The 22,263-nt window shown below is 45.0% G+C and overlaps 1 protein-coding gene across 1 annotated transcript in view; it reads right to left on the reverse strand.

The window, feature by feature from the left end:
- The window catches only part of SBF1 (SET binding factor 1), a 342,170-nt gene that overhangs the window by 10,115 nt on the left and 309,792 nt on the right, over window positions 1–22,263 (reverse strand). The window contains exons 37-39 of the mRNA XM_029615648.1: window positions 16,179–16,286; window positions 15,044–15,255; window positions 8,969–9,056 (exon numbers count right to left, since the gene is read on the reverse strand). Coding sequence (XP_029471508.1) covers window positions 8,969–9,056; window positions 15,044–15,255; window positions 16,179–16,286 — 408 coding nt within the window. The remainder of the gene's footprint in view (window positions 1–8,968; window positions 9,057–15,043; window positions 15,256–16,178; window positions 16,287–22,263) is intronic.

Raw genomic sequence — 22,263 nt, forward strand, 5'->3', positions numbered from 1 at the left:
CTGTATCAATATTGGGCAGCAGCGACAAAAGATACTAAATATTCTGGGGTGGGTATCAATTCATAAGGATTTGCATTTTGAACTACTGAACTCGCACTGTGATCCTCAGGGTCGCTATCTTTTATTGAATGTGACAGGGGGGAATCTCTGACATTGTGTGCCATCTATGGCCCAACCTCTCATAAAGAGGCCTTTTATGACACCCTATATACTATTTAGGTGACAAGGCGGAAGGGAGTGTGCTTCTGGGTGGGGACTTAATGTCACTCTTAATCTGCACATAGATAATTCCACCGGGAACAGTTCAGATTAGTCAGTGACCAGAAAGGCCTCAAAAAGATAATCACACTTATTGCTGGATTGATGTATAGAGATCTCGTTTTCCCACCTCTAGATGCTACTCATTTTACTCTCATCCGCACAATTCATACTCCCGCTTAGACATGTTTTTAATAGATAAAACTAGGATTAATATGGTGCGGGCGGTAGAAATTGAACCCCCCGGTTTGATTTCAAATACAACTAAAAAATTATGACACCAGCCAACAATACTGGAGACTTAATGACTCTCTGCTGGAGGAAAGTATGTTTCAAAAACAGATAACTAAGGACATACAGGAATACCTCCGAATTAACGACACAGGGGATGTTAACCCGGGGACTGTTTGGGAATGTTTGAAGAGTATGTTGCAAGGTTCCTTTATTGCAAGAGCCACTTTTGTTAACAAACAGAGGGAAAAGGATAGGCTTCGTTTGCTGACCACATTGCGCCAGCTTGAACTGGCTCATATGTGGGCCCCACCTACGGCAGGATATACAGGATAGTCCCCACCTATGGCAGGATATACAGGAGACCCGGAATAAAATAGCGGCACTTGATTCGGCACGAATCGCCCATCAGATGAAACTGGTTCAACAGAAATTCTTTGAAGGGGGGAACAAGGCCGGGAAGTACCTGGCGCAAATGCAGCAGGCACTGGCCACCATCCCTAAAATCAAAAATTCAGAAGGCCAACTCCTCACCAACAATACATCCATTAGATAACAATTTCTCCAGTTCTACACTAAGTTATATAGTGGGGACCCGAATATTCAGGACAGAAATATTATAGAATATTTATCTGACACACCACTCCCCGAGTTGACTACTTCCCAGTGGCAATTTTTGGATAAAGATATCACGTTGGGGGAAATCCATGACGCCATTAAGTCATTAAAATCTGGCAAATCACCGGGCATCGATGGTTATATCCTGAAGTTCTATAAACATTTCACCACTGCATTAGCGCCTGTACTCCAAAAGTTCTTTAATTTGCTACAAAAGGGGACTACTCTCTCATCACAGGCCAATTCGCAGGTATCACCATTTTGGTAAAACCAGGTAGAGATCAGACACTTTGCGGATCATATCGCCCCATTTCTCTCCTGAATATTGATGTCAAGTTGCTGGCAAAAATCCTTGCTAACCGCTTGAACTGTTTTATTGCTCAGCTGGTCCACTCAGAACAGGCGGGGTTTATTCCTGGGAGAACCATGGCTGATAATTGTCCATAAGATTCTTGACATTCTCTGGTATTCGAAATGTCACAAGATCCCTGCTATAGCTCTATCCATAGATGCTGAAAAAGCATTTGACATGGTGCACTGGCCTTATCTTTTTCATACCATGGAAAGAATGGGATTTGGGGCTCCCTATCTTCAGTGGCTTCGGCAGTTATACAGTGCCCCCAAGGCGTGCCTCAAGATAAATGGAGGCTATTCACCTATGTTTACAGTTGGCAGAGGGACAAGGCAGGGATGCCCTCTGTCCCCACTGCTTTTCGCCCTTTTCCTTGAACCCTTTGCGGTCAATACCCGATGGAATGCTGAGGTAACTGGGTTACGCTTGGGTGTGACATCTTCCAAACTCTCCATGTATGCCGATGATATTCTCCTAACGCTCACTAATCCTGAATCCTCCCTTAGGCATATGACTAGCGAAATGGAGACTTTTAGTCGAGATTTGGGTTTCTGTGTTAACTGGGAAAAATCAGAAATTTTGAATGTTAATTCCCCCCCCCACTGAGGTCTCTCATTTACAAGGGCTGTTCAGATTTAAATGGGCGTATTCACAGATAAAATATCTGGGAGTTTACTTAAGTGCTACCCAGGACTTGCTCTCCATAAACTATATGCCCCTATGGCACAAATTAAATAAAGATATGGAAGAATGGAGTCGTTATATTTCTTGGATGGGCCGAATGGCTGTATTTAAAATGACAATACTTCCCAAACTTTTATATTTATTTCAGACTCTCCCGATTCTAATCCCTACAACACTTTTAAAGCAATGGCAGAGGAAGTGCATGGCCTTTATTTGGGCTGGGCGAAGGCCCCGGGTGGCCCGACGAGTATTATTCCTATCTAAGACTCAGGTATTTCTAGATATTACTGGACTGCCCAATTTAAAAACTTGATAGATTGGCATATTACGAGACAACCTAAGCAATGGATACTAAACACACAAGTATTGCTGGGACAGGTTCCACTATGTAGTCTCTTGTGGCAACCTAAAGGGACTTGGCTGGTACATCCTAGCAGAACACTTCCATCTTCCCTCCTCTCCTTAAATTTGTGGCACCAACGTAGGCCAAGTCTAGTAGGGGGGGCGGGAATATCATGCCAGTACCTGTTTATATGCAAATAAAGCATTTCCGCCTGGTTATGAAAGTGCGGCATTTCGGGTGTGGAGACAGCGGGGAATCAGAAAATGGGAGCATATTTGGGGACCACCGAGATTGCGTTCATTTACTGATCTGCAACAAAAAGTATGACTTACCTGAGTCTGCTGCCTACTCCTTTGCACAGTTTGCTCACTTCGCACGGGCCAGCATGCTAGCGTTGCATATTAATTTGGGCATGTCTGAATTTGAGAAGGTTGCCTTAAAGCAAATAATTCTAAAAAGGTCCTTTCCGTGATATAACGGCTTTTGGCACCTCAGGAGGAGGCTATTTCTGCTTTTCAGAAGGCCTGGGAAAAGGACCTACAGATTGATTGGTCACCCAGACTCTGGAAATCCATCTTTCAGAATTTGGGCAAAGGGTACATCGCTACCTCTCTTATTGAAAACTCTTACAAACTGGTATATCGGTGGTACGTATGTCCTCTTCAACTACATACATTCTCCACACATTTCAGAACATTGCTGGTGGGCCTGTGCAGAGGTGGGTTTGTTTTTACATATGTGGTGGGGTTGCCCCTACATACAAAAGATGTGGCAAGAAATACTCCAATGGCTGAAGGCAATGATCCCGGGACTAACTGTTCTCACTCCAGCTCAAACACTGTTAGGTGTCAAAATTCCAGGGATCACAGACGATCAGAATCGTTTAGTACATTTTATTCTGACAGCCAATAGATGTGAAATAGCTAGGGCATGGAAATCATCTATAGTACCAACAAAAGCAGTCATATAACAAAAGGTGGATAAAATATATTAGTGTCCCATATCACAGCTTACAAGCATAATAACATCCCAAGATTTGAAAAGACTTGGCAAGCTTATCAATTATGGAAATCTTCGTAGCTAGCACCTATTCCCACTCTGTAGATAATTATCACTGGCTTTTTGCTATCTTTCATTGCTGGGATTGGAATTTATTGTGATCCCAGGCTTCCGTGGTTGCTCCCATACATATCACGAATGTTCTGATATCTATGCTGTATACATGAGGCATTGGGGGGGGGGGGGGGGGGCGAGGGACATAAAAATATTGCTCAATTGCATCTTAAAAGAGTGAATCTATCCCCATTTACTAACCATGATAATATGGGATTAAGTTTCTACAACTAAAGTGACAGTAGTTATATCATTATGACATTGTGTTCTTTTTATTATGTTCTATTTTATGTATCATGTTGGATTCACTGTTTGCTCAATAAAAATCTTTAATTACAAAAAAAAAAAAAAAAAAGGAAGTCCTTTGTTTTGTGATCTTAAGGTTCTCTGTGGTGTGTAATGTTGAAGTGACACTCCTAATAAGCATGGGTTGTTATTGTTGATGATAGTGAAAATTAGAGTTAATACTTTGTAATGAATTCTGGATTGTACAGAAAACCAATGCAGTACTATCAGCGATGTGGTCAAATTTCTTTGTCCCTAGTAAGAGTCTAGCAGAGGCATTTTGAAGTAATTGTAGTGGCTTTAGAAGTCCTGAGGGTAGGCCTAGTAATAGGGAGTTGTAGTAGTCTAAGCTAGAAAATATTAGAGTTTGAAAGACAGTGCGCAAGTCCTGTGTTGTTGTTAGAGGTTTCAGCTGATGTAATATTCTCAGCTTGGAGTATCCAGTTTTGATTAATTTGCTTATATGCTTTTTTCATAGTGAAGTTCTCATCGATCTGTATTCCTAGGTCCTGTACTTGATCTGAGGGCATAATGTTAATGACTCCTAGGTCTAGGGTTAGAGGTTTGATTATCGTGTACCCCTCCTTAACCACACAATTTCAGGTTTTTTTGGGTTTAGAGCTAGTTATAGTTGAGAAAGCTTTTTTGTATTGCCTTCATATGTGTTGATAAAGACAATGCAGTTTTTTTGAAATGTTTTGTCGAAAGGGATGTAGAACTGTATGTCATCTGCATATAGGAAGAAGTTGATTCCTAGATTTGCTATAATGAGCATATAGGCAGCAAACAGATGTTGAATAGAGTGGCCGAGTGCGCTGATCCTTGGGGGACACCTATATCGATTGGGAAGGTATCAGAAATTTGATTGATCAGTTTGACTTGGGATGTTCTCTCTTTTAGGAAGGAGAGCAGTTTGTTAACTTTTCCATCTATTCCAATTTCTCTCAGCTGGTGACATAGCAAGGTATGGTCAACTGTGTCGAATGCTGCTGTTAGATCAATTAGTACCAGGATATAATATTCATTGTCGTCAAACCCTTGTGGTACAGGGTTGGCTAAGGAAATAAGTAAGGTTTCTGTCTGGTGATTTTTTCTGAATCCGAATTGGTTTGGATAAAGTATATTATTGTCTTCTAGGTGGTTTTCTAGTTGTGATAACACTGCTTTTTTGAGGACTTTAGCAATGAAAGTTAGGTTGTATATTGGTCAGTAATTGTCCCAATCATCAATTCTGCCAGTTTTATTTTTTAGGATTGGTTTAAACACAACTTATTTTGCCCTAGCAGGGACCGGGGAAGAACTCATGCAACGAATATACTACCTCATTGTTAAACAAAATCAATAATCTAAAAACACAATTCTTCACTTGCTTACCAACAAAAGAGCCAAAAGAAAATTCTGGTCAAGCGAAATGCAACTCATTCAACCCAGTATCCAAATTTGAAATTAACCAATTCATCACTAAATTCAAACCTGCTATCCACCCACTGGACCCAATACCTGCTAGTGCCCTAAAAACACTAAAAAGCATTGTAACTCCCAATAATCACAACCATAATAAACCACTCGCTAGCAGAAGAAGGGGCTGGGGAAGGGGGGAGGGAGTTGGGACAGCCGGAGCAGAGCTAATGCGCATTGTGAAATTAAACCAGACTGAGCCACGGCAACGCGTGGCCGGGTACAGCTAGTAAATAAATAAATTAGCTGGTGGTCAGACCATGGTAATATGTTGTGAGAGTTGTTACACAGTTATTGCGATTCGTGAAAATTAGGTCAAGGATGTATCTTGCATTATGGGTGGGGTTTGTTACAAATTCTGACCAGCCTATCGCTTCCATAGTTTCTAGAAAGATTTCACATGCTGTAGATTTAGGTATGCTGTCTACATATAGGTTAAAGTCCTCTACTATTTTAGTTGATTCAGGAGCTGGAAACACTTTGGTGAAGATTTCGATTAGAGGTGAGCAGTCTTTTTGGAGTGTTCCTGGAGGGCAGTAGGTCAAACCAATATTTTGCAGTGTTGATTTTAGTATTGCAACCTCGTAGGGAGGGTTTATTTCAATTCTGTAGGGCTTAAGTTTAAGTTGGTTTTTTTTGTTTTTTTTTAACAGATTAACAGACCTTTTCATTTTTATCTAGGCAAGTGAAAAATATCATAGTTAGGGTGATCCATTTGGTTTAGGAGGACACTATCATTGTCTTTCAGCCGTGTTTCAGAAATGCAGAAGATAGTGGGATTTAGTTCCTCTAGTAGATCATTTATCAGTGGGATTTTTTTTTTATAGTGATTGGACGTTTAGTAATAGTAGAGTTAACATTAGGCAGGGAGAAATTACAGGAGAGTTGTTACTTATCTTGGGATGGGATCAGGTTTTCATTCTTTCTTTGCTTGTGTTTAATGTTCTCTGGCGATTTCCATAGTTTTCTCTTCCTGTGATGGTTTCAGTGAGGTGTCCCAGTTCCATTTTATGATGCATTCGGTTAGGGCTAAAGTTGAAATTTTTATTTACTGTGGTCGGCACTTCAGGAAGCAGATCATTGAAGGTGAATGTCTTATTTTGCCAAGAAACACATTTGCGTAAAAGAAATGAAAGGATGTTTATGTCTGGGTCTTTTTTGCAGCAATTTTGCTTCTTCCTCTGTCAAGAATAAATATTGCGAGGTGGGCATTCTTTTTCTAAAAATTTGATGGTAGGCATTACATCTGTAATTTGGGATCAAGAAGGATGCTATATAACGGTGAAAACTGGGTGGCATAGTGAGACATACACCCTGGTAAATCTATTTGCACCCAACATTCTCTTTTGAAAGTATTATCTGAGTGGGTGGAGGGGCATCTTATTATAGGGGGTAATTTTAATTTAACAACATTCTCTTACCTGGATAATTCCAGTGGATTGAGAGTGGCCCTCTCAACAACATAGGATTTGTTAGAGTCGAATCTCTGAATGGAGTCTGATAGATATCTGGAGATTACTTAATCAGTCATCCTGTAACTATACTTTTTTCTCCAAAGTGCACTCATCATACTCTAGATCTGATTATTTTCTAGTCAATAAATTTTTGGTCTCACAAGTTACAGATGCTGACAAAGGCTGACAAAGTGACGAAAAGCAAAACATAGCTAAATAAACCTGGTCAGATTATGCCCCTATATGTGTCTCTGTGGGATGCACGGGTGTTCCTGTGGGGAAGTGATATCAGAAGCTTACTAGTCTATTGAATGATAAAGATTTCTCTGAGCAATTACAAGCCAAGGTATGGGATTACTTGCAAATTAATGAGAGAGAGGAGGTTTCTCTAGCTACTCTATGAGATTGTCTGAAGGTGGTTGTTAGGGGTAAACTCATCTCTCGGGCCACATTCATTAAGAAAGAGGAAGATTTTGAGGTTACAGTAATTACAACAGATAGCCCAGCTGGAATTAAGACATAAGAGGTCTCAGATACCTTTGGTATTGGATAAGCTAGTTATATTGCAGGCTGAATTGAATAACTTAGAGCTAGCCATCCTATCGCTGAAAGAGAAAATGACAAAACCAAATCTTAAAAATTAAAGATAGGGTAAAAACTGGTGTATGATGCTCAGCATATAAGTGATCGTTTTATCCATTACTAAGAAAAATTGTGTGCACCTGCTGAGTTCATATCAGGGGACATGATAGAAGTCTACGCAGAGAAGGCAACTGTTCTAGTGTTGTCAGAAGAGGGGCGAGCTATGCTAAATGGGGAGGTTACAGAAATTGAGATTGACCATGTGACAAAAGAACTCAAGTTGGGTAAGGCACTTGGAATAGACGGATTCTCAACTAAACTTTATAAAGTTCTGAGCCCCGTCATTTCAAAATCACAGATATCCATGTTTAAGTCTTTATTAGCTGCTGGGCATCTTGCACCCGACTAATAGAGCGGTTATCACAAAAGGGGTACACATGCTTCCCTATGTAGTTCTTACTGCCCAATATCTATTAATGCAGATCTAAAATTTCTAATGAAAGTGCTCGCTTTAAGATTGGGGAAGGTAGCCCCAGCATTAATTCACCCTGACCAATCAGGATTTGTGCCAGGGAGGTTAGCATCCGATAATGTCCATAGGGTACACTAAATTAAATTTGGTTGGCCCAATATAACCATATTTCCTCAGTCTTGCTTGCGGTAGATGCTGAAAACACGTTTGACAGGGTGCACTGGCCAGTAATTAGATTAATCACAACACTATCTCACAGCCCATTATGCTTTGCTTCCTTGGATTCCTGCATTTAAATGCCTCACTCTGCATTTTTTTCAGTACAGACACTTAGCTATCAAGTAGTCAACCACTTCTCAAGAGATCTCTCTGATTGCTTCTCAGTCTGCAAATTCTATTCTGATAGCCCACCACAGCTTCAGTGTTATCTCCTCACCATTCCACAATATCACTTCACAAAGATGAACACAACCAACACCATGATGGATCCCTAAGGCACTTCACTAAGCACCTTTCTTTCCTCAAAGTAAACTTTACTTACTCCAACACTCTGTAGTCTAATCCTCAACCAGTTTTTAATTCAGTTTTCCTCTTTATGTCTGACTCCTAGACTACTCTGTTTATTTATGTGCCTCCTATGTGGAACAGTATTAAAAGCTTTTCTGAAATTCATATACACCACACATCCAGCACCTGCCCCCAATCCAATTCTCTAGTCACTTAGTCAAAGGAAATGGTCAGAATATTCTGAAAACATTTTCTTCTGGCAAAGACATGTGGCCTCAGATCCTACAACCCACCAAATTCAAGATGTCTCACTAGTTGGGGGGGATTTAGGACTAGGGATTTTCTGAAATCAAGTTCCAACTAACAGCATTACGTTACTGCCCAGATGAGCATTGGTAAAGGAGTTTCATCACCTCACTTCATGCTAGGACCCCCATGGTATTGTTGCCAGGAGTCAGGGAATAGCTGCAGTCTCCTCTGGAGAGTCAATGGACGAAGGCCCACCCTCTCCATCTCCCCCACCTACAAAAAGGAGGGGAGCACAAACCAGAAGTTCTTCCATGCAAAATCACAGAACTCTCCAGTAATTTTGACTTCTCAGTTTAACTCACCTGATGTTTGGTTTTATCGAGGACGAACCACCGAGGTTTCCAGGGCTTCATGAAGGCTCCCTTCTTGTACAAAGTTCCTTCATACGACCTATGAAAAGTACAGGAAAATTGGTTCTTACCAGCTAATTTTTGTTCCTGTAGAACCACAGATCAGTCCAGACTCCTTGGTTTTAACTCCCTTTTAGCAGATGGAGACAGAGAAAGTTTCACAGGCACCGCCTCTTAACCCAGTGTGCCACCCACAGCTCCTCAGTATTACTAAGTACCCAAGCATACAATAGTTAACAAAACTTCTAATAAATCAACGCTATAATATTCCCCGGAATGAGCAGAGGAAAGAGGAAAATTCATAACTGAGAACTATAACCAAATTTGGAACCTTTCTTGAAAAGACTAATGAGAAACCTGTGCCATTCTTCAGAATCAGAGAAAAAAAAAAAACAGATCTAGCAGACTCTCCAAACGTCCTCTCCACCACCGGGTGGGATTCTGGACTGATCTGTGGTACTTACAGGAATGAAAATTAGCAGGTAAGAACAAATTTTCCTTTCTCTGTACGTACCCAGATCAGTCCAGAGTCCTGGGATGTACCAAAGCTTCCCTAACCGGGGTGAGACTGAGTCCCGCTCGAAAAACACTTTCACCAAAATTGCAGATGTCTGGGGCCTGAACATCCAATCGGTTGTGTCTGGCAAAGGTATGTAAAGATTTCCAAGTAGACGCCCCGCAAATCTCTTGCAGCAAAACCAGTAGGCACTCTACCCAGGAGGCCACTTAGGAATGGGTAGAATGAGCCCTTAACCCCTTCAGGATAGGGCGACCAGGACAGATATATGCGGAACCAATAGACTCCTTCAACCAATGTGCTATCGTGGCCTTTGACGCTTTCTGACAATCAAACTGTTAGTGACCTCTAGATACCACAACAAAGCCCTTCTGACATCCAGACATCTTAGCTCCTTTGCATGAGGCACACCAAACTGCAGATTTGTAAAGGCCAGAAGCTCCACTGGCTAACTTAAGTGGAACGCTGAAACTACCTTTGGCAGAAAAGATGAACAGTCCTCAGAGAGACTCTGGAATCCATAAAAAAGGGTTCCCTACATGACAGGGCTTGAAGTTCAGATACTCTACTGGCTGAACAAATTGTCACCAAGAAAACCACCTTCAAAGTCCGATCTTTTATGGTGGCCCTCTTAAGAGGCTCAAACAGTGCCTCACACATTTCCTTGAGGACGAAGTTAAGGCTCCAAGCAGGGCACACCTTACGAATAAGGGGGTGCAAATGCTTTGCCCCTCGAAAGAAACGAACCACATCTGGATGCGCAACCAGAGTTGTTCCATGAACCTTGCCCCACAAGCAGGCCAGGGCCAATACCTGCACCAGCAGGGAACTAAAGGACAAACCTTTCGACAGTTATCTCTGCAAAAAGGCCAGTAACTGCACCACAGATGCTCGCCAAGGATCAACCACTTGCTTCGTACACAAAGACTCGAAGACCCTCCAAACCCAGACATATGCCAAGGAAGTAGAGGTCTTACAAGCCCGCAACAGAGTAGGAATAACATCCTCAGGATATTCTTTCTTAAATGCCTCCTTTCAAAAGCCAAGCCACTAGACAAAAGTGATCCACTTGATCTCAAAATATAGGACCCTGCCGTAGAAGATTTGGTAGATGGCCCAGCCTCAAGGGGCTGTCCACTGCTAGACTGACCAGATCTGCAAACAAAGGGCTTCGTGGCCATCCTGCAGCCATGAGAACCACCTTTCCTGGGTGGGCCTCTATTCTCCTTGCATCCTTGCCCACCAGAGGCTAGGGAGGAAATACATAGATCAGAACGTCGTGTGGCAAGGGAAGCACCAGGGCATCAACACCTTCCGCTCCGCGATCTCTTCTGTGACTGAAGAAATGCGGTGCTTTGGCATTCCTCCGAGTTATCAGATCCACATGAAGCATGCCCCATCTGCAAGAAACCAGGGTCACTGCTTTCTCCAATTGCTCCAGTTCTCAGGGATACAACTGTCGAGAAAATACACTTGCACATTGTTGGACTCCCTATATGCAAGGCCGCTATTGAGGCCAGGTGCCACTCTGCCCAGGACATCTGTGTCTCCGCTTCAAGAGCTGCCACTAGACTCTTGGTATCTCCCTGGTGGTTGATGTAGGCCACCGTCATTGCATTGTCTGACAAGACTGACTGAACAATTGTGCAAGAGAGGAAGAAACTCCTTCAGAGCCAATTGCACCACTCTAGTCTCTAGACGACTGATGGACCAGGCCGCTTCCTTCGCCAACCACTAGCCTTGCACCAACTGGGACTGACACAAAGCCCCCCAACCAAAGAGCCTGCCATCGGTAGTCACTACCATCCACTGAGGCACCTTGAAGTCCACCCCATGGCACAAATGGTCCCGGCCAAGCCACCACAAAAGACTGGACCTGGCAGACACTGTAAGCGATAGTGGAAGATGAAACTGCTCTGAAATCGGATCCCACTGGGATAGCAACGCTTTCTGTAGAGGTCTCATATGAGCAAACACTCAAGGGACCAACTCCAAGTCGAGGCCATTGAAGCGAAAACATGCAAATAATCCCAGACCCTGGGCACTCAGGCCTCCCCACTTCTCACCGCACTATGATGGACCTCAGACTCTCCCATCCGAAAATGGGAAATCTGGACAGCTACATTCACCTTACATCTAGAACTGGACGAAAAAAATCCTTCCTTTTTTGGCACCACAAAATAAATGGAATAACGCCCCATCCCCTGCTCGTCCTGGGGGGATGGGAATAATGGCCCCCAGCATCCACAGCCGCTGTATGGTCTGCTGAACAATTAGCTTCTTCTCCAAGGCACAAGGGGATACCATAAACAGGTTTTTGAGTGGCCGAGCAAATTCTAAAGCGTAGCCTTGTCCTATCATGCTTAGAACTCACTGGTCTGACATGATTTTGACCCTCTCCTTGTAAAAATGACTCAAGAGTCCCCTGATGACAGGGACTGAGTAGGGTGCCGGCCTCGCCTCACTGCGCAAGCTTGGCTCCGTCACTACCTTGGCCGGAGCCATCGTGCACCCAACAAAATGGCAAATTCCAGGACTGCGACCTCCCTAAGTACTGCTGTTCGCCAACAGCTGGAGCCCTGCTCTGACGGAAACGCCTTTGCCCCCGAAAACAATAGCACACAGGGAGAAATCCTTTGGATTCTTTTGGCTTGTCCTCAGGTAGCTTGTGCACTTTATCTCCCAGATGCTTTATCAGCTGCTCCAAGTCTTCCCCGAACAGAAGTTTGCCCTTAAAAGGCAATACTCCCAGTTGAGTATTTGACGAAACTTTTGCTGACCAGTGTCATAACCAAAGAAGCCTCCTAGCTGAGACTGTGAACATCATAGTCCTGAAAGACATGCGTCCGCACCAAAAACACTGCAGCCTCCAATTGTTCCATCTGTTTGGACTCCTAGGGTGACATAACTGTCATTCTGCAACTGCTGCACCCATCTCAAACTAGCCCAGAGCATAAAGCTGCTGCACGGATGCCAAGAGCAGACACCTCAAAAGTCTTGAGATGCACCTTGAGCTTCCTTGTCCTACAAATCCTTAAGAGCTGCTGCACCAGCTACCAGAATGGTGGTCCTTTTTGTAATGGCAGAGATCGAAGCATCCACTTTCGGCATCCTTGAGAGCGCCAGAGTGTCTTTAGGCAAAGGATAAAGCCTATCCATGGCCCTGCTAACCTTAAGGCCAGTCTCCAGAGCTTCCCACTCCCTGACCACCAACTCTTTAACCGACCTGTGAAAGGGGAAAGTCTTGGCTGGACCCCTCAAGCCAGTCATGACCAGATCCATCTCCTCTAGGTCAGCCTGCTCCTGTTCTGCCAGGACCAGTGGGATCAGGGGCCCCAAGCTCCTCCCATTGAAACAGGCAAACTACATTGCGATCATCACCCTGCATTGTTGGGACCTTTCCTGTGTCCTTTTCCGGATCCTGTGGAAAGTGAGAAGGATCAGCATCAGGAGAACCATCCCCAGATGGCAGGCCCTGATCAGACTCCTCCGAGGAAACCTCCTCAGTGACCACTGACCCAGAAGGACCAAGGACACCCTGAATCTTTTTTGCCTCTGAAGCCCCTGAATATCTGGACTTCTTTCTGGGGGGAGGTTCTGCCATTCTCCATTTAGGACAGGGTCACTCCACTGCCTTGCAGGCCAAGAAGGCTTTGTGCAGCAACAAAACAAATTCCCGCGAAAAAGGGGAGGAACCCTCCCAATCCTCTTCCAGAGGATCTTGTTCCTCCTCTGACTGGCCACCATGGGCCCCCGAGCCTCCTCCACGGAAAGATCAACCGGAGAAAGCGCAGGCGGGAGATCCCCTCCCCCTGCTGCTGTCTGTGCCATTGCCGCGAAGGTCTCCAAAATGGCCGCCGTTCCTGTGTCGAACGGGAATGGATCAAGTCTCCCATGTTGCATCTGTAGGCCCAAAAAATCACAAAAGGTATCGCCAAATTTTCTTTCAGAATGCTCTTCACCTTTAGCCAGACTGATCATATGAAATAAATTTTAGTGGAAAAACGGGACCACATCAGCAAACCTTTGACGTGCTCAGTGCCTCACCAAGCCGTCCGGTCTTTTTAATCATTTGCAGCCCCTCAGGAGTCAAAGATGTCACAAACAGAGTCTATGAAAAAACAAAAAATATTTCACAATTCTATTCTACTAATAGATTGTGAAATAATTTTGGTTTTTTCATAGACTCTCTTTGTGACATCTGACTCCTGATGAAGCAGCCGAGTGGCTGCGAAACACGGCCACTGTCGAGTCATCTATATTGAAATCATAAGAGTCATCTTCCCAACTAACATAAGATTTATTGAAAGGGCATATTTAAACATTGATACAAATATCCATATAATTATTATTATGTTTCTGTGTTGAAGAGCACCGGATGGTGTATCATCTTTGGTAAAATATTTTCTGACGGGCTGCAAATGATTGAAAAGACCGGACGGCTTGGTGAGGCACTGAGCACTTCGTCAAAGGCTTGTTGATGCGGTCCCGTTTTTCCACTAAAATGTATTTCATATGATCAGTCTGGCTAAAGGTGAAGAGCATTCTGAAAGAAAATTTGGCGATACCTTTTGTGATTTTTTGGCGTTTTGAGCGAATAGGTTCGCAGCACTGCTCTTTGTTATCTGTGATTGCACCTGTAGGCCCACCAGACCTGCGCTGCGATGAAGATACCATTGCAGTCCCCCCATGTCCTCCCCACCAGAAGGGCATTGGTGACAGCGGCTGGCTCGAGAGAGGCATGCAGCACTCTCTCCACATGTGGCACATCAGCAGGCATGCAGCATGGCCCAGCCAGATTTTGACCACGTGGCACATGCCAGAACAGGAGAATATGCTGGGAGCCGCAACAAGAGTTCACCACTTAACAGGAGCCCTTCTGCCACCGATGAACACAAACAAGAAAAAATACTCACTGCCTTTTTCCTTTTTTTTTTGTAAAAACTTTACAGCACAGAAAAACAGCAAACCCAATAGCTTATCTGAAGGGTAGCAAAGGCTTCTCCCAAGACTTTTAGGCATGGATCAGCGAGCAATCAAGGGTCCCTGCTCATCCTCCTCTAAAACCAGGAGGGAAGGTCCCACCAGAACCTGCCAATGTCTTGGGAGGGAATTCCTCCTATACTATCCTCTCTTTTTCCCCAATTTCCTTTTTTTTTTGTTAACCCTTAGGTACAGAACTGCAGGTTTGTACTTCCTCCATCTGCTGAAGACACAGAAATACTGAGGAGCTACAGGAGGCACACTAAGTAAAAAAGTGGTGCCTGCAAATCTTTCTCTGTCTCCATCTGCTGGAAGGGAGGCAAAACCCAGGAGTCTGGGTATGTACAGGAAATCAGGTTTACAAGATTCTTGGTATCTCCCACTATATAAGAGTTCATTGACAGCCTGACAGTATATATTCACACACAGTACCACTCATGTTATAAGGAATCAGTGTCACAGTAACAGTATATACATATATACATACACACACTGTACCAGTATCACAACACAATCAGCCTTCTCACCTGTTCTCACTCTCTGACATCTGGAACTGACTGTAGAGGGTGCTGGTGCTCTTTCTACCTCCCAGCTTCCCACTGGCTGGGGTTGAACTGGTACTATTGTCACTGTCCAAGCTGAGGTTAATAGTGGAGCCCACACCACTCTCTTGCAGGTAAACCCCCAAAGAACGTCGGTGGTGGGATACATTAGAGGACATAAGCAGGGAAGAGGATGTCTGCTGTACAGGTAGTGACAAAAGAAGAAACAGGTTTTGTTGACAGCGTACAGTCTATGTTCTCTTTCCACTATTGGCCATATCTCTTTGTACCTATGGTATACAGAGGAACTTGGTGTCTGGCTTCAATTACAGCTACCTATGTAGCAATAAGGCAGTATGAGGGAAGGTCAATGTTCCACTTATGGTGTAGATACTGTTACCCAGAACGCACCCGCTGTTTCTGGGATATTTCCTTAGCAGTGCAGATTAGGTGTGCACAAAAAAAAATGTTTGTTTCGTCTAGCTTTTCATTTCATGAGTGTCATTTCAGGTTTCCCCTGTAAAAGTTTTTTTCGTTTCGTTTTTTGGTTTAGGAAGAAATTGTGTACTATTTGCAAATAGCATGCAGTACTTCCTTAAACCACAGATAATTCTGAAAAATGGACTCACCATCCGCTGCCCCTATCATGTGACATGATAACCCCTGTCACATAACAGGGGCAAAGGACAGCTTGCATCATTTTGAATGATGGCTGCTGCCAGGGCCGGAAGCGCTCCTCTTCCGGGCTCCCACTAGATCATTTATTTTTATGAGTCTGGGGGGGGTCAAGAGCGTGAAAATTTTAACAAATGGGAAAGGTTGGGGGAGGGGCCTGTTAGCTTTTTTTTTTTCTATGTTGCTTTTTTGGGCACAAAAAAATTAGAAAAACCCATGAAATTGTGATTTTTTTCTATCTTAAAAAAAAAAAAAAACAAAATAGGAAATTATGATATTTCCTATTTCATTTTAAATGAATGCACATCCCTAGTGTGGCCTGAAATAACTTGGCTGACTGGATGGGCCAATTAGTTTTTATCTACTGACATCCATTTTGTTACTATATTATGAGAACATGCCCTACTGTCCTTTCACGATATAGATACAGTTACCAAAAACATACCCTGCTCTCCTGTTTTGACTCTGTACGCTGCGTAGCCTTGATCTTGTCCCAAATGTCCTTCCATCGGTCTGTAACATGACCCAGCTCCATTTCTAAATTCTGCAATTCCTATTGGGCAAACACAAAATCAGCATGAAATCTGACTGGTTAGAGGGTAGATCTGTTATGAATACTATTGCCAATCTCAGTTAAACTTTTTAAGTAAGTCACAAATGATCAAATTAAGCAGCCAGTGGCAGAAGAGGTTTACAGCAAAAATTAGCTATTAACTCTGGTCCTGCAAGTCTTCACATATTTTGAATTAGAGGGCTTTATTCTTTCCACCAGAGGGAGGAGACAGAAGTTCCACAGATTATTTTAGAGCACCATAAGCCTCTCTCTTTTTTTAAATCTGCATTGCACATGTTGTTGCTCATTGTGCCAGTTAAACTGAGGTCTTCTCCAACATGACAAGTTTAATTACAATGAAAGAAATGGATAGGCTGGTCCATAAGAACTTAAGAAATTGCCATGCTGGGTCAGACCAAGGGTCCATCAAGCCCAGCATCCTGTTTCGAACAGAGGCCAAACCAGGCCACAAGAACCTGGAAATTACCCAAACACCAAAATAGTGGATAAAGAAACAGAACCAAAATTAACTTGGTAAGAAATTCTTCCATTCTAAATTGTCAGCATTCCCAAGTAGACATGGGGAAAGATAAGAACATAAGAACATGCCATACTGGGTCAGACCAAGAGTCCATCAAGCCTAGCATCCTATTTCCAACAGTGGCCAATCCAAGCTATAAGTACCTGGCAAGTACCCAAAAACTAAGTCTATCCCATGTTACTGTTGCTAGTAATAGCAGTGGCTATTTTCTAAATCAACTCGATTAATAGCAGGTAATGGACTTCTCCTCCAAGAACTTATACTAATCTTTTTTTAATCCCAGCTACATGAACTGCATTAACCACAATCAGAAGCGTATTTTACTATGATACACAGAACTCTTCCTCTAAAAAGCTCAAATATCTGTAGTGCTTTACAAAAGATACAAACTTGGAACAAGTCCAGTATTGATGTGTTAGCCGTCTAGGATGGGCAGGCAGTTCTTGTACCTGCTTGCCCGTAGTAATATGGGGGCCAGGTTCACTTTATGAGCAAGCCGGGGGGGGGGGGGGCTATTGGGGGATGGCGGACTGGAATTTCCAGTCCGTTAGGATAGTGTGCTATTGTGGTTTGGATTCAAACCAGTCAGGGGTGGGAGCTGATTGGCTCCCAGGGTGCAGAGCTTTCAGGGAAGGGGAGGAGTCGGGCGGTTTTCTGGTCAGTCGCGACAGTCAAGCATCCTTGCCTGCCATCACTGTGCTGCCGCTGCATCTTTTTTGCCCTTGTTGCTTTGTTTTCTAATCGGAGGTCTTTTTTTTCCTACTTGTGCTGAGCCATGGAGTCAGAGGAGGCTGAGTTGGCAGAGCCGGAGGTCAGCATGAACATAGTTGCAGCAGCGGATGATTTTGGTGGGAGCGGTCTGATGAGTGTTGGCGTGAGTGGTCCGCTGGGGCCTACCGATGACTCTGCAATTTTCTTGATGAGTGTGCCAGCTGGCGCGTCCAGAGGGGGAGGAGAATTGGTTCTGCCGGCGCATTCGAATGGTGAGGGTGGGAGTTACTGCGGCATATCGGGAGGATGTGGAGCGTGTTCTCGAGCTCGTAGCCCTGGATTGACTACTTCGGGGGGGGAAAGACTGCGGCTGCTGAAGTGGCACGGGCTATGTCCGGGTCTGCTCTTTTTCGCCTCATGGGGGGGGGGGGGGGAGGAGGTGTTGATGAGGGATTGGGTGATGTGGCAGTAGAGTCTCAGCATCCTGTGGTTGCTGCCTCTGCTGCAGGTCAGACAGGATTACCTTTTCCTGCTGTACCGTGTGTCTCTTTGCTGACTCCTGCAGAGGGTCGGGCTTCAGGGGCTTGTGTGGGTGCTACTGCTGATGCGGGACAAGGGAGGTTGAGCAGCTTATGGCCAGTGTGGGTGCCTTCGCGCCCCAGTGCTGAGGCAATGATGGGGGAAAGGTGGGCCATCTTTCCTGATGCAGCTGCCGATTGGGGAAATCAGGCAGTGTGAATAGAAGGGGTTTTTGGGATGCTTTGGGTCATTATCTTCCTGAGGAGGTCCCACGGTGCCTTGGTCAGGGGCTTGTTTCCCAAGGAGGCTGCCTTCTCCAGTTGGGGGGTAGCTGGAGCAGCCCGGCTGGTTCTTGGTCGTCTGGTTTTGATATGGGGATCCCGTTTGGCTCCTCCAGTCAGGGTGTGTGGCAGCCTTCATCTGGTTATCCTTTCGGATGGGGTTCCTTTCCTACGTTTCAAGGACAGCTTTGTGTCTGGCTGCTTCCTTTTCTTCACAGGCTCAGACTGCTCGAGAAGCTGAGAGGTCTTGAACGAGTAGAAGTGACTCAGTTATTTACACTTTCGAATAATAGAAGGACTAAGGGGCATTCGTGAAGTTAGCAAGTAGCACATTTAAGACTAATCGGAGAAAATTCTTTTTCACTTAATGCACAATAAAGCTCTAGAATTTGTTGCCAGAGGATGTGGTTAGTGCAGTTAGTGTAGCTGGGTTCAAAAAAGGTTTGGATAAGTTCTTGGAGGAGAAGTCCATTAATGGCTATTAATCAATTATACTTAGGGAATAGCCACTGCTATTAATTGCATCAGTAGCATGGGTTCTTCTTAGTGTTTGGGTAATTGCCAGGTTCTTGTGGCTTGGATTTGGCCTCTGTTGGAAACAGGATGCTGGGCTTGATGGACCTTAGTCTGACCCAGCATGGCAATTTCTTATGTTCTTATGTTATAAGCTGCTCGCACCTCCTGTTTCCCAGATTCCAATCCCTTTGCAACTAGTGTACTCAAAGCTAGTTGTTGTTGCTGAGGAAGGTCATCAACAATACCCTGTACTTGCTTCCACAAGTTTCTTTGGTATTGTGTCATATAAAGCTGGTATGCCGTAATGCATGGAGCCTTGATAAACTTTCCTTCCTAAGGTATCTAAGAACCGTTGCTCTTTTCCTGGTGGAGCAGATGAGTGAGGTTTTTGTTTTCGGGCTTTTTTCTGAGCCGATTCCACGACTACCGAATGATGAAGCAGTTTGGGCTTTTGGTACCCTGGAGCATGTTGCACTAAATAAGTGGCATCTGTTCTGCGATTCACTGCTTGTACTGAGCAGGGATGTTCCCACATTCATTGTTGTAGTTCCAAAAGGACTTCATGGATCGGAATTGCCATTATTTCCTTTGGTGCATCCACGACTTGAAGGACTTCTAGGGCCTTATGTCTGGCATCTTCCTCCGTTATCAATTCAAAGGGAATTGTGTCCGCCATTTCTTTAATGAAATTTGTAAAGGACAAATCTTCAGGAGGGGATTTTTTTCTTTCCTCTGGTATAGAGGGCTCAGATTGCAATTCCTCTGACTCTGTATCGGTATCGACATCCTTCCATGGAGTATACTGAGGATGATAAGGCGAGTCGGGGTCCTCTGGCTGTATATGATGCTTTGATTTAAAAGCAGATTTTGATGGAATCTGTTTTGGCTTCATTGGTAATGAGGGCATGGATGGAGAATCGATGGGCCTCGATGGCATCGGTGGGAATTGATGCCGGGTGTCACTTGATGGACCTGGACGCATTGGCATCGAAGGATCTTTGAGTGGCATCAAGGATTCCTTCGGCACTCGATGTCGGTGAAGGTCCGATGGCCCTGGGACAGCATCCGAATCCCTATCGTCTTCATCCGATGAACCTGGAATCGGGATGGTAGGAGTCATCGGTGGGTGCATCGGCATCGATGGAGTCGATGGCTGCATCGGTGGAATCGGTGCCGGAGGAAAGATTCCTATTAAGGCGTCAAGTTTGTTCAGCAAAGGCTGAAATATCGATTGGTCCGATGCCGGAGTCGGTGCCGGTACCGATGGTACTGTCGGAGGCTAGAATTTCCGTAAAGCCTCGACGACGGCTTGTTGGACTATACTAGTCACCTCTTCCCAGGAAACTGGGACTGTGTCCACTGTCACTGGGGAAAGTACGGCTGGCGCTATTGGCACTTCCACGATTACTCGTGGTGGCACATCCTCTGACACCGAGCCCGGTGGAGAGCACCTCGGTTCGTGTACAACCAGTGGAGTTGGCTCCAGTACACGGACTTTCTTTGGCATCGGTTCGATGTTCTTCAATGTCGATGCCTTACCATCCAATGGGTCGATGGATCAATGGCGATGTCGTTTTTTCTCTCGATGATCCTTCGATGCCGAAGAAGACGCTATCGAGGATATAGACTGTGACGGAAGGTCATCGGGCCTTTTTTCGCCTCGATGTTTAGTTACCGAAGGAGGTGTTATTCTTGGGGACGATGTCGACAATGACAATGGGATTTTTTAAAACAATTCTTCCATCTTGTCCAAACGGGCAAGCCTGCCCTTCAGTGTCATCTGGGCACAGGTTGAACAAGCCCGGACATCGTGGCCTGATCCCAGACACAGAACGCAGACATAATGTGGGTTGGTAATCGACATAGTCCGGTTACAATCCAGTCATTTTTTGAAGCTGGAGGCCATGATAAAAAATTTGGCCTAATAACGGTCGATGACCGGCGGGGACCGTTAGTGAGGTAACCGGAATCGACCGAAAACTAAGCAAAAAATGTACTCACCGAGACTATGTCGAAGGGAGAACCGATAATGATGAAAATGTGACTGAAAAAAGTTTTCTTCCCTTAAGGAAAAAGTGAGGGAAAATTTCCCAGAGCTCTTGATCTGCTTTGCTTACAGCAAGGCGGAAAAAAAGAGACTGAAGGGAGATACCTGTGGCTGAGAATATCATGGCATGCTGGGCATGCTCAGCAGGTTCAGTGTGCCAGTCAAAAGTTTCTAGAAACTCTTGACAGAAGTTTTCCGTACCAGGGCTCCATCTGATGATGTCACCCATATGTGAGGACTATCAATCTGGGATAAAAGTCTGAGGCTGACCACGAAGTCCCGATAAAACCGAGTCTCCCAGAGAAGAATCAGTCACCTGTTGCGGAGCTGAAATCTGCAGCTCCTGAAGCACGTTAGAGATTAACGGGTCCAGTTCCTCTTTACGGAACAAACGGAGCACCTGTGGATCATCCCCCTCTAGCGGAGCGGCCCCATCTACATTGGTACCCCGATCCCCTAAGGGAGGGTGTGGGACGACGGGATCCAGAGGATAGGAGGGTATTGGGAGCCCTATATCTGGAACCGGACGGGGAAGCCATAGACCAGCCCCGCTCTGTCCCTCAGCTGGCCTAAAACCTTAGCCGGAGGGAGCTGCTCCTCCCAAACACCTTCCGCTTATAAATATGCTTTATGCATCAGCAAGACAAACTGTGAAGAAAATGGGTGCTGTCGCTTTAAGGGCCACCCTGCGGAAGGAGCGGAGTCCTGAGGTAATGCTGAAGGAGGAGCTACGTCAGGCTGCAACACCCGATGCCTTTGAGAACTGAGTGAGGGCGGGGAAAGCAGAGGGTATCTCCTCCCTCCAATTCCTGCACATCGTGGTCAGGCAAAATGGCCGCCGCTCCCGATGCAATCAGGCACGGAGCAATGCCCTGTCCCCTGGCTGCCTTCCTGCTCCCCGAGCAGTGCAATCGCAGCACAGACAGTTTTTGCCCCGAAATCTGCCGTGGCGAAGGCCCCTCGCCCCCAGGAATGCATCGGGAGCAGAGGCCTTCGCGGGAGACCCGGAGTGCCAGCTCCCCACAGGCTGCACAATGTGATCCGCGCGGCAGCAAAAAGCACGCGAAAATGCAACCCGAATCAGGTGAAAAATCCACCCCTTCCGGAGGCCCGGGAGAAAATTGGCAGGCTGGGGCTGACAAGAAAAGGTAGAGAGCACTTAAAATTTTACCCGTCAAAGTCTTAAAAACTGCTTTTACTTTTTATTTATTTATTTTTGTCAGCCACCAAGCAGGGGAATCACTTCTCTGCTGTCACTACACAGCACTAGCACCCAGAGGAATGAGCCGTCTCTGGAACTGTATAGGAGGGGATGGAGAAAGGGAGAGGGACCAGCCCACCGGTAAATCTCCCCCTCTAAAC

Source organism: Rhinatrema bivittatum, chromosome 9 (genome assembly GCF_901001135.1).
Source record: "Rhinatrema bivittatum chromosome 9, aRhiBiv1.1, whole genome shotgun sequence".
NCBI classification, from domain to species: domain Eukaryota; kingdom Metazoa; phylum Chordata; class Amphibia; order Gymnophiona; family Rhinatrematidae; genus Rhinatrema; species Rhinatrema bivittatum.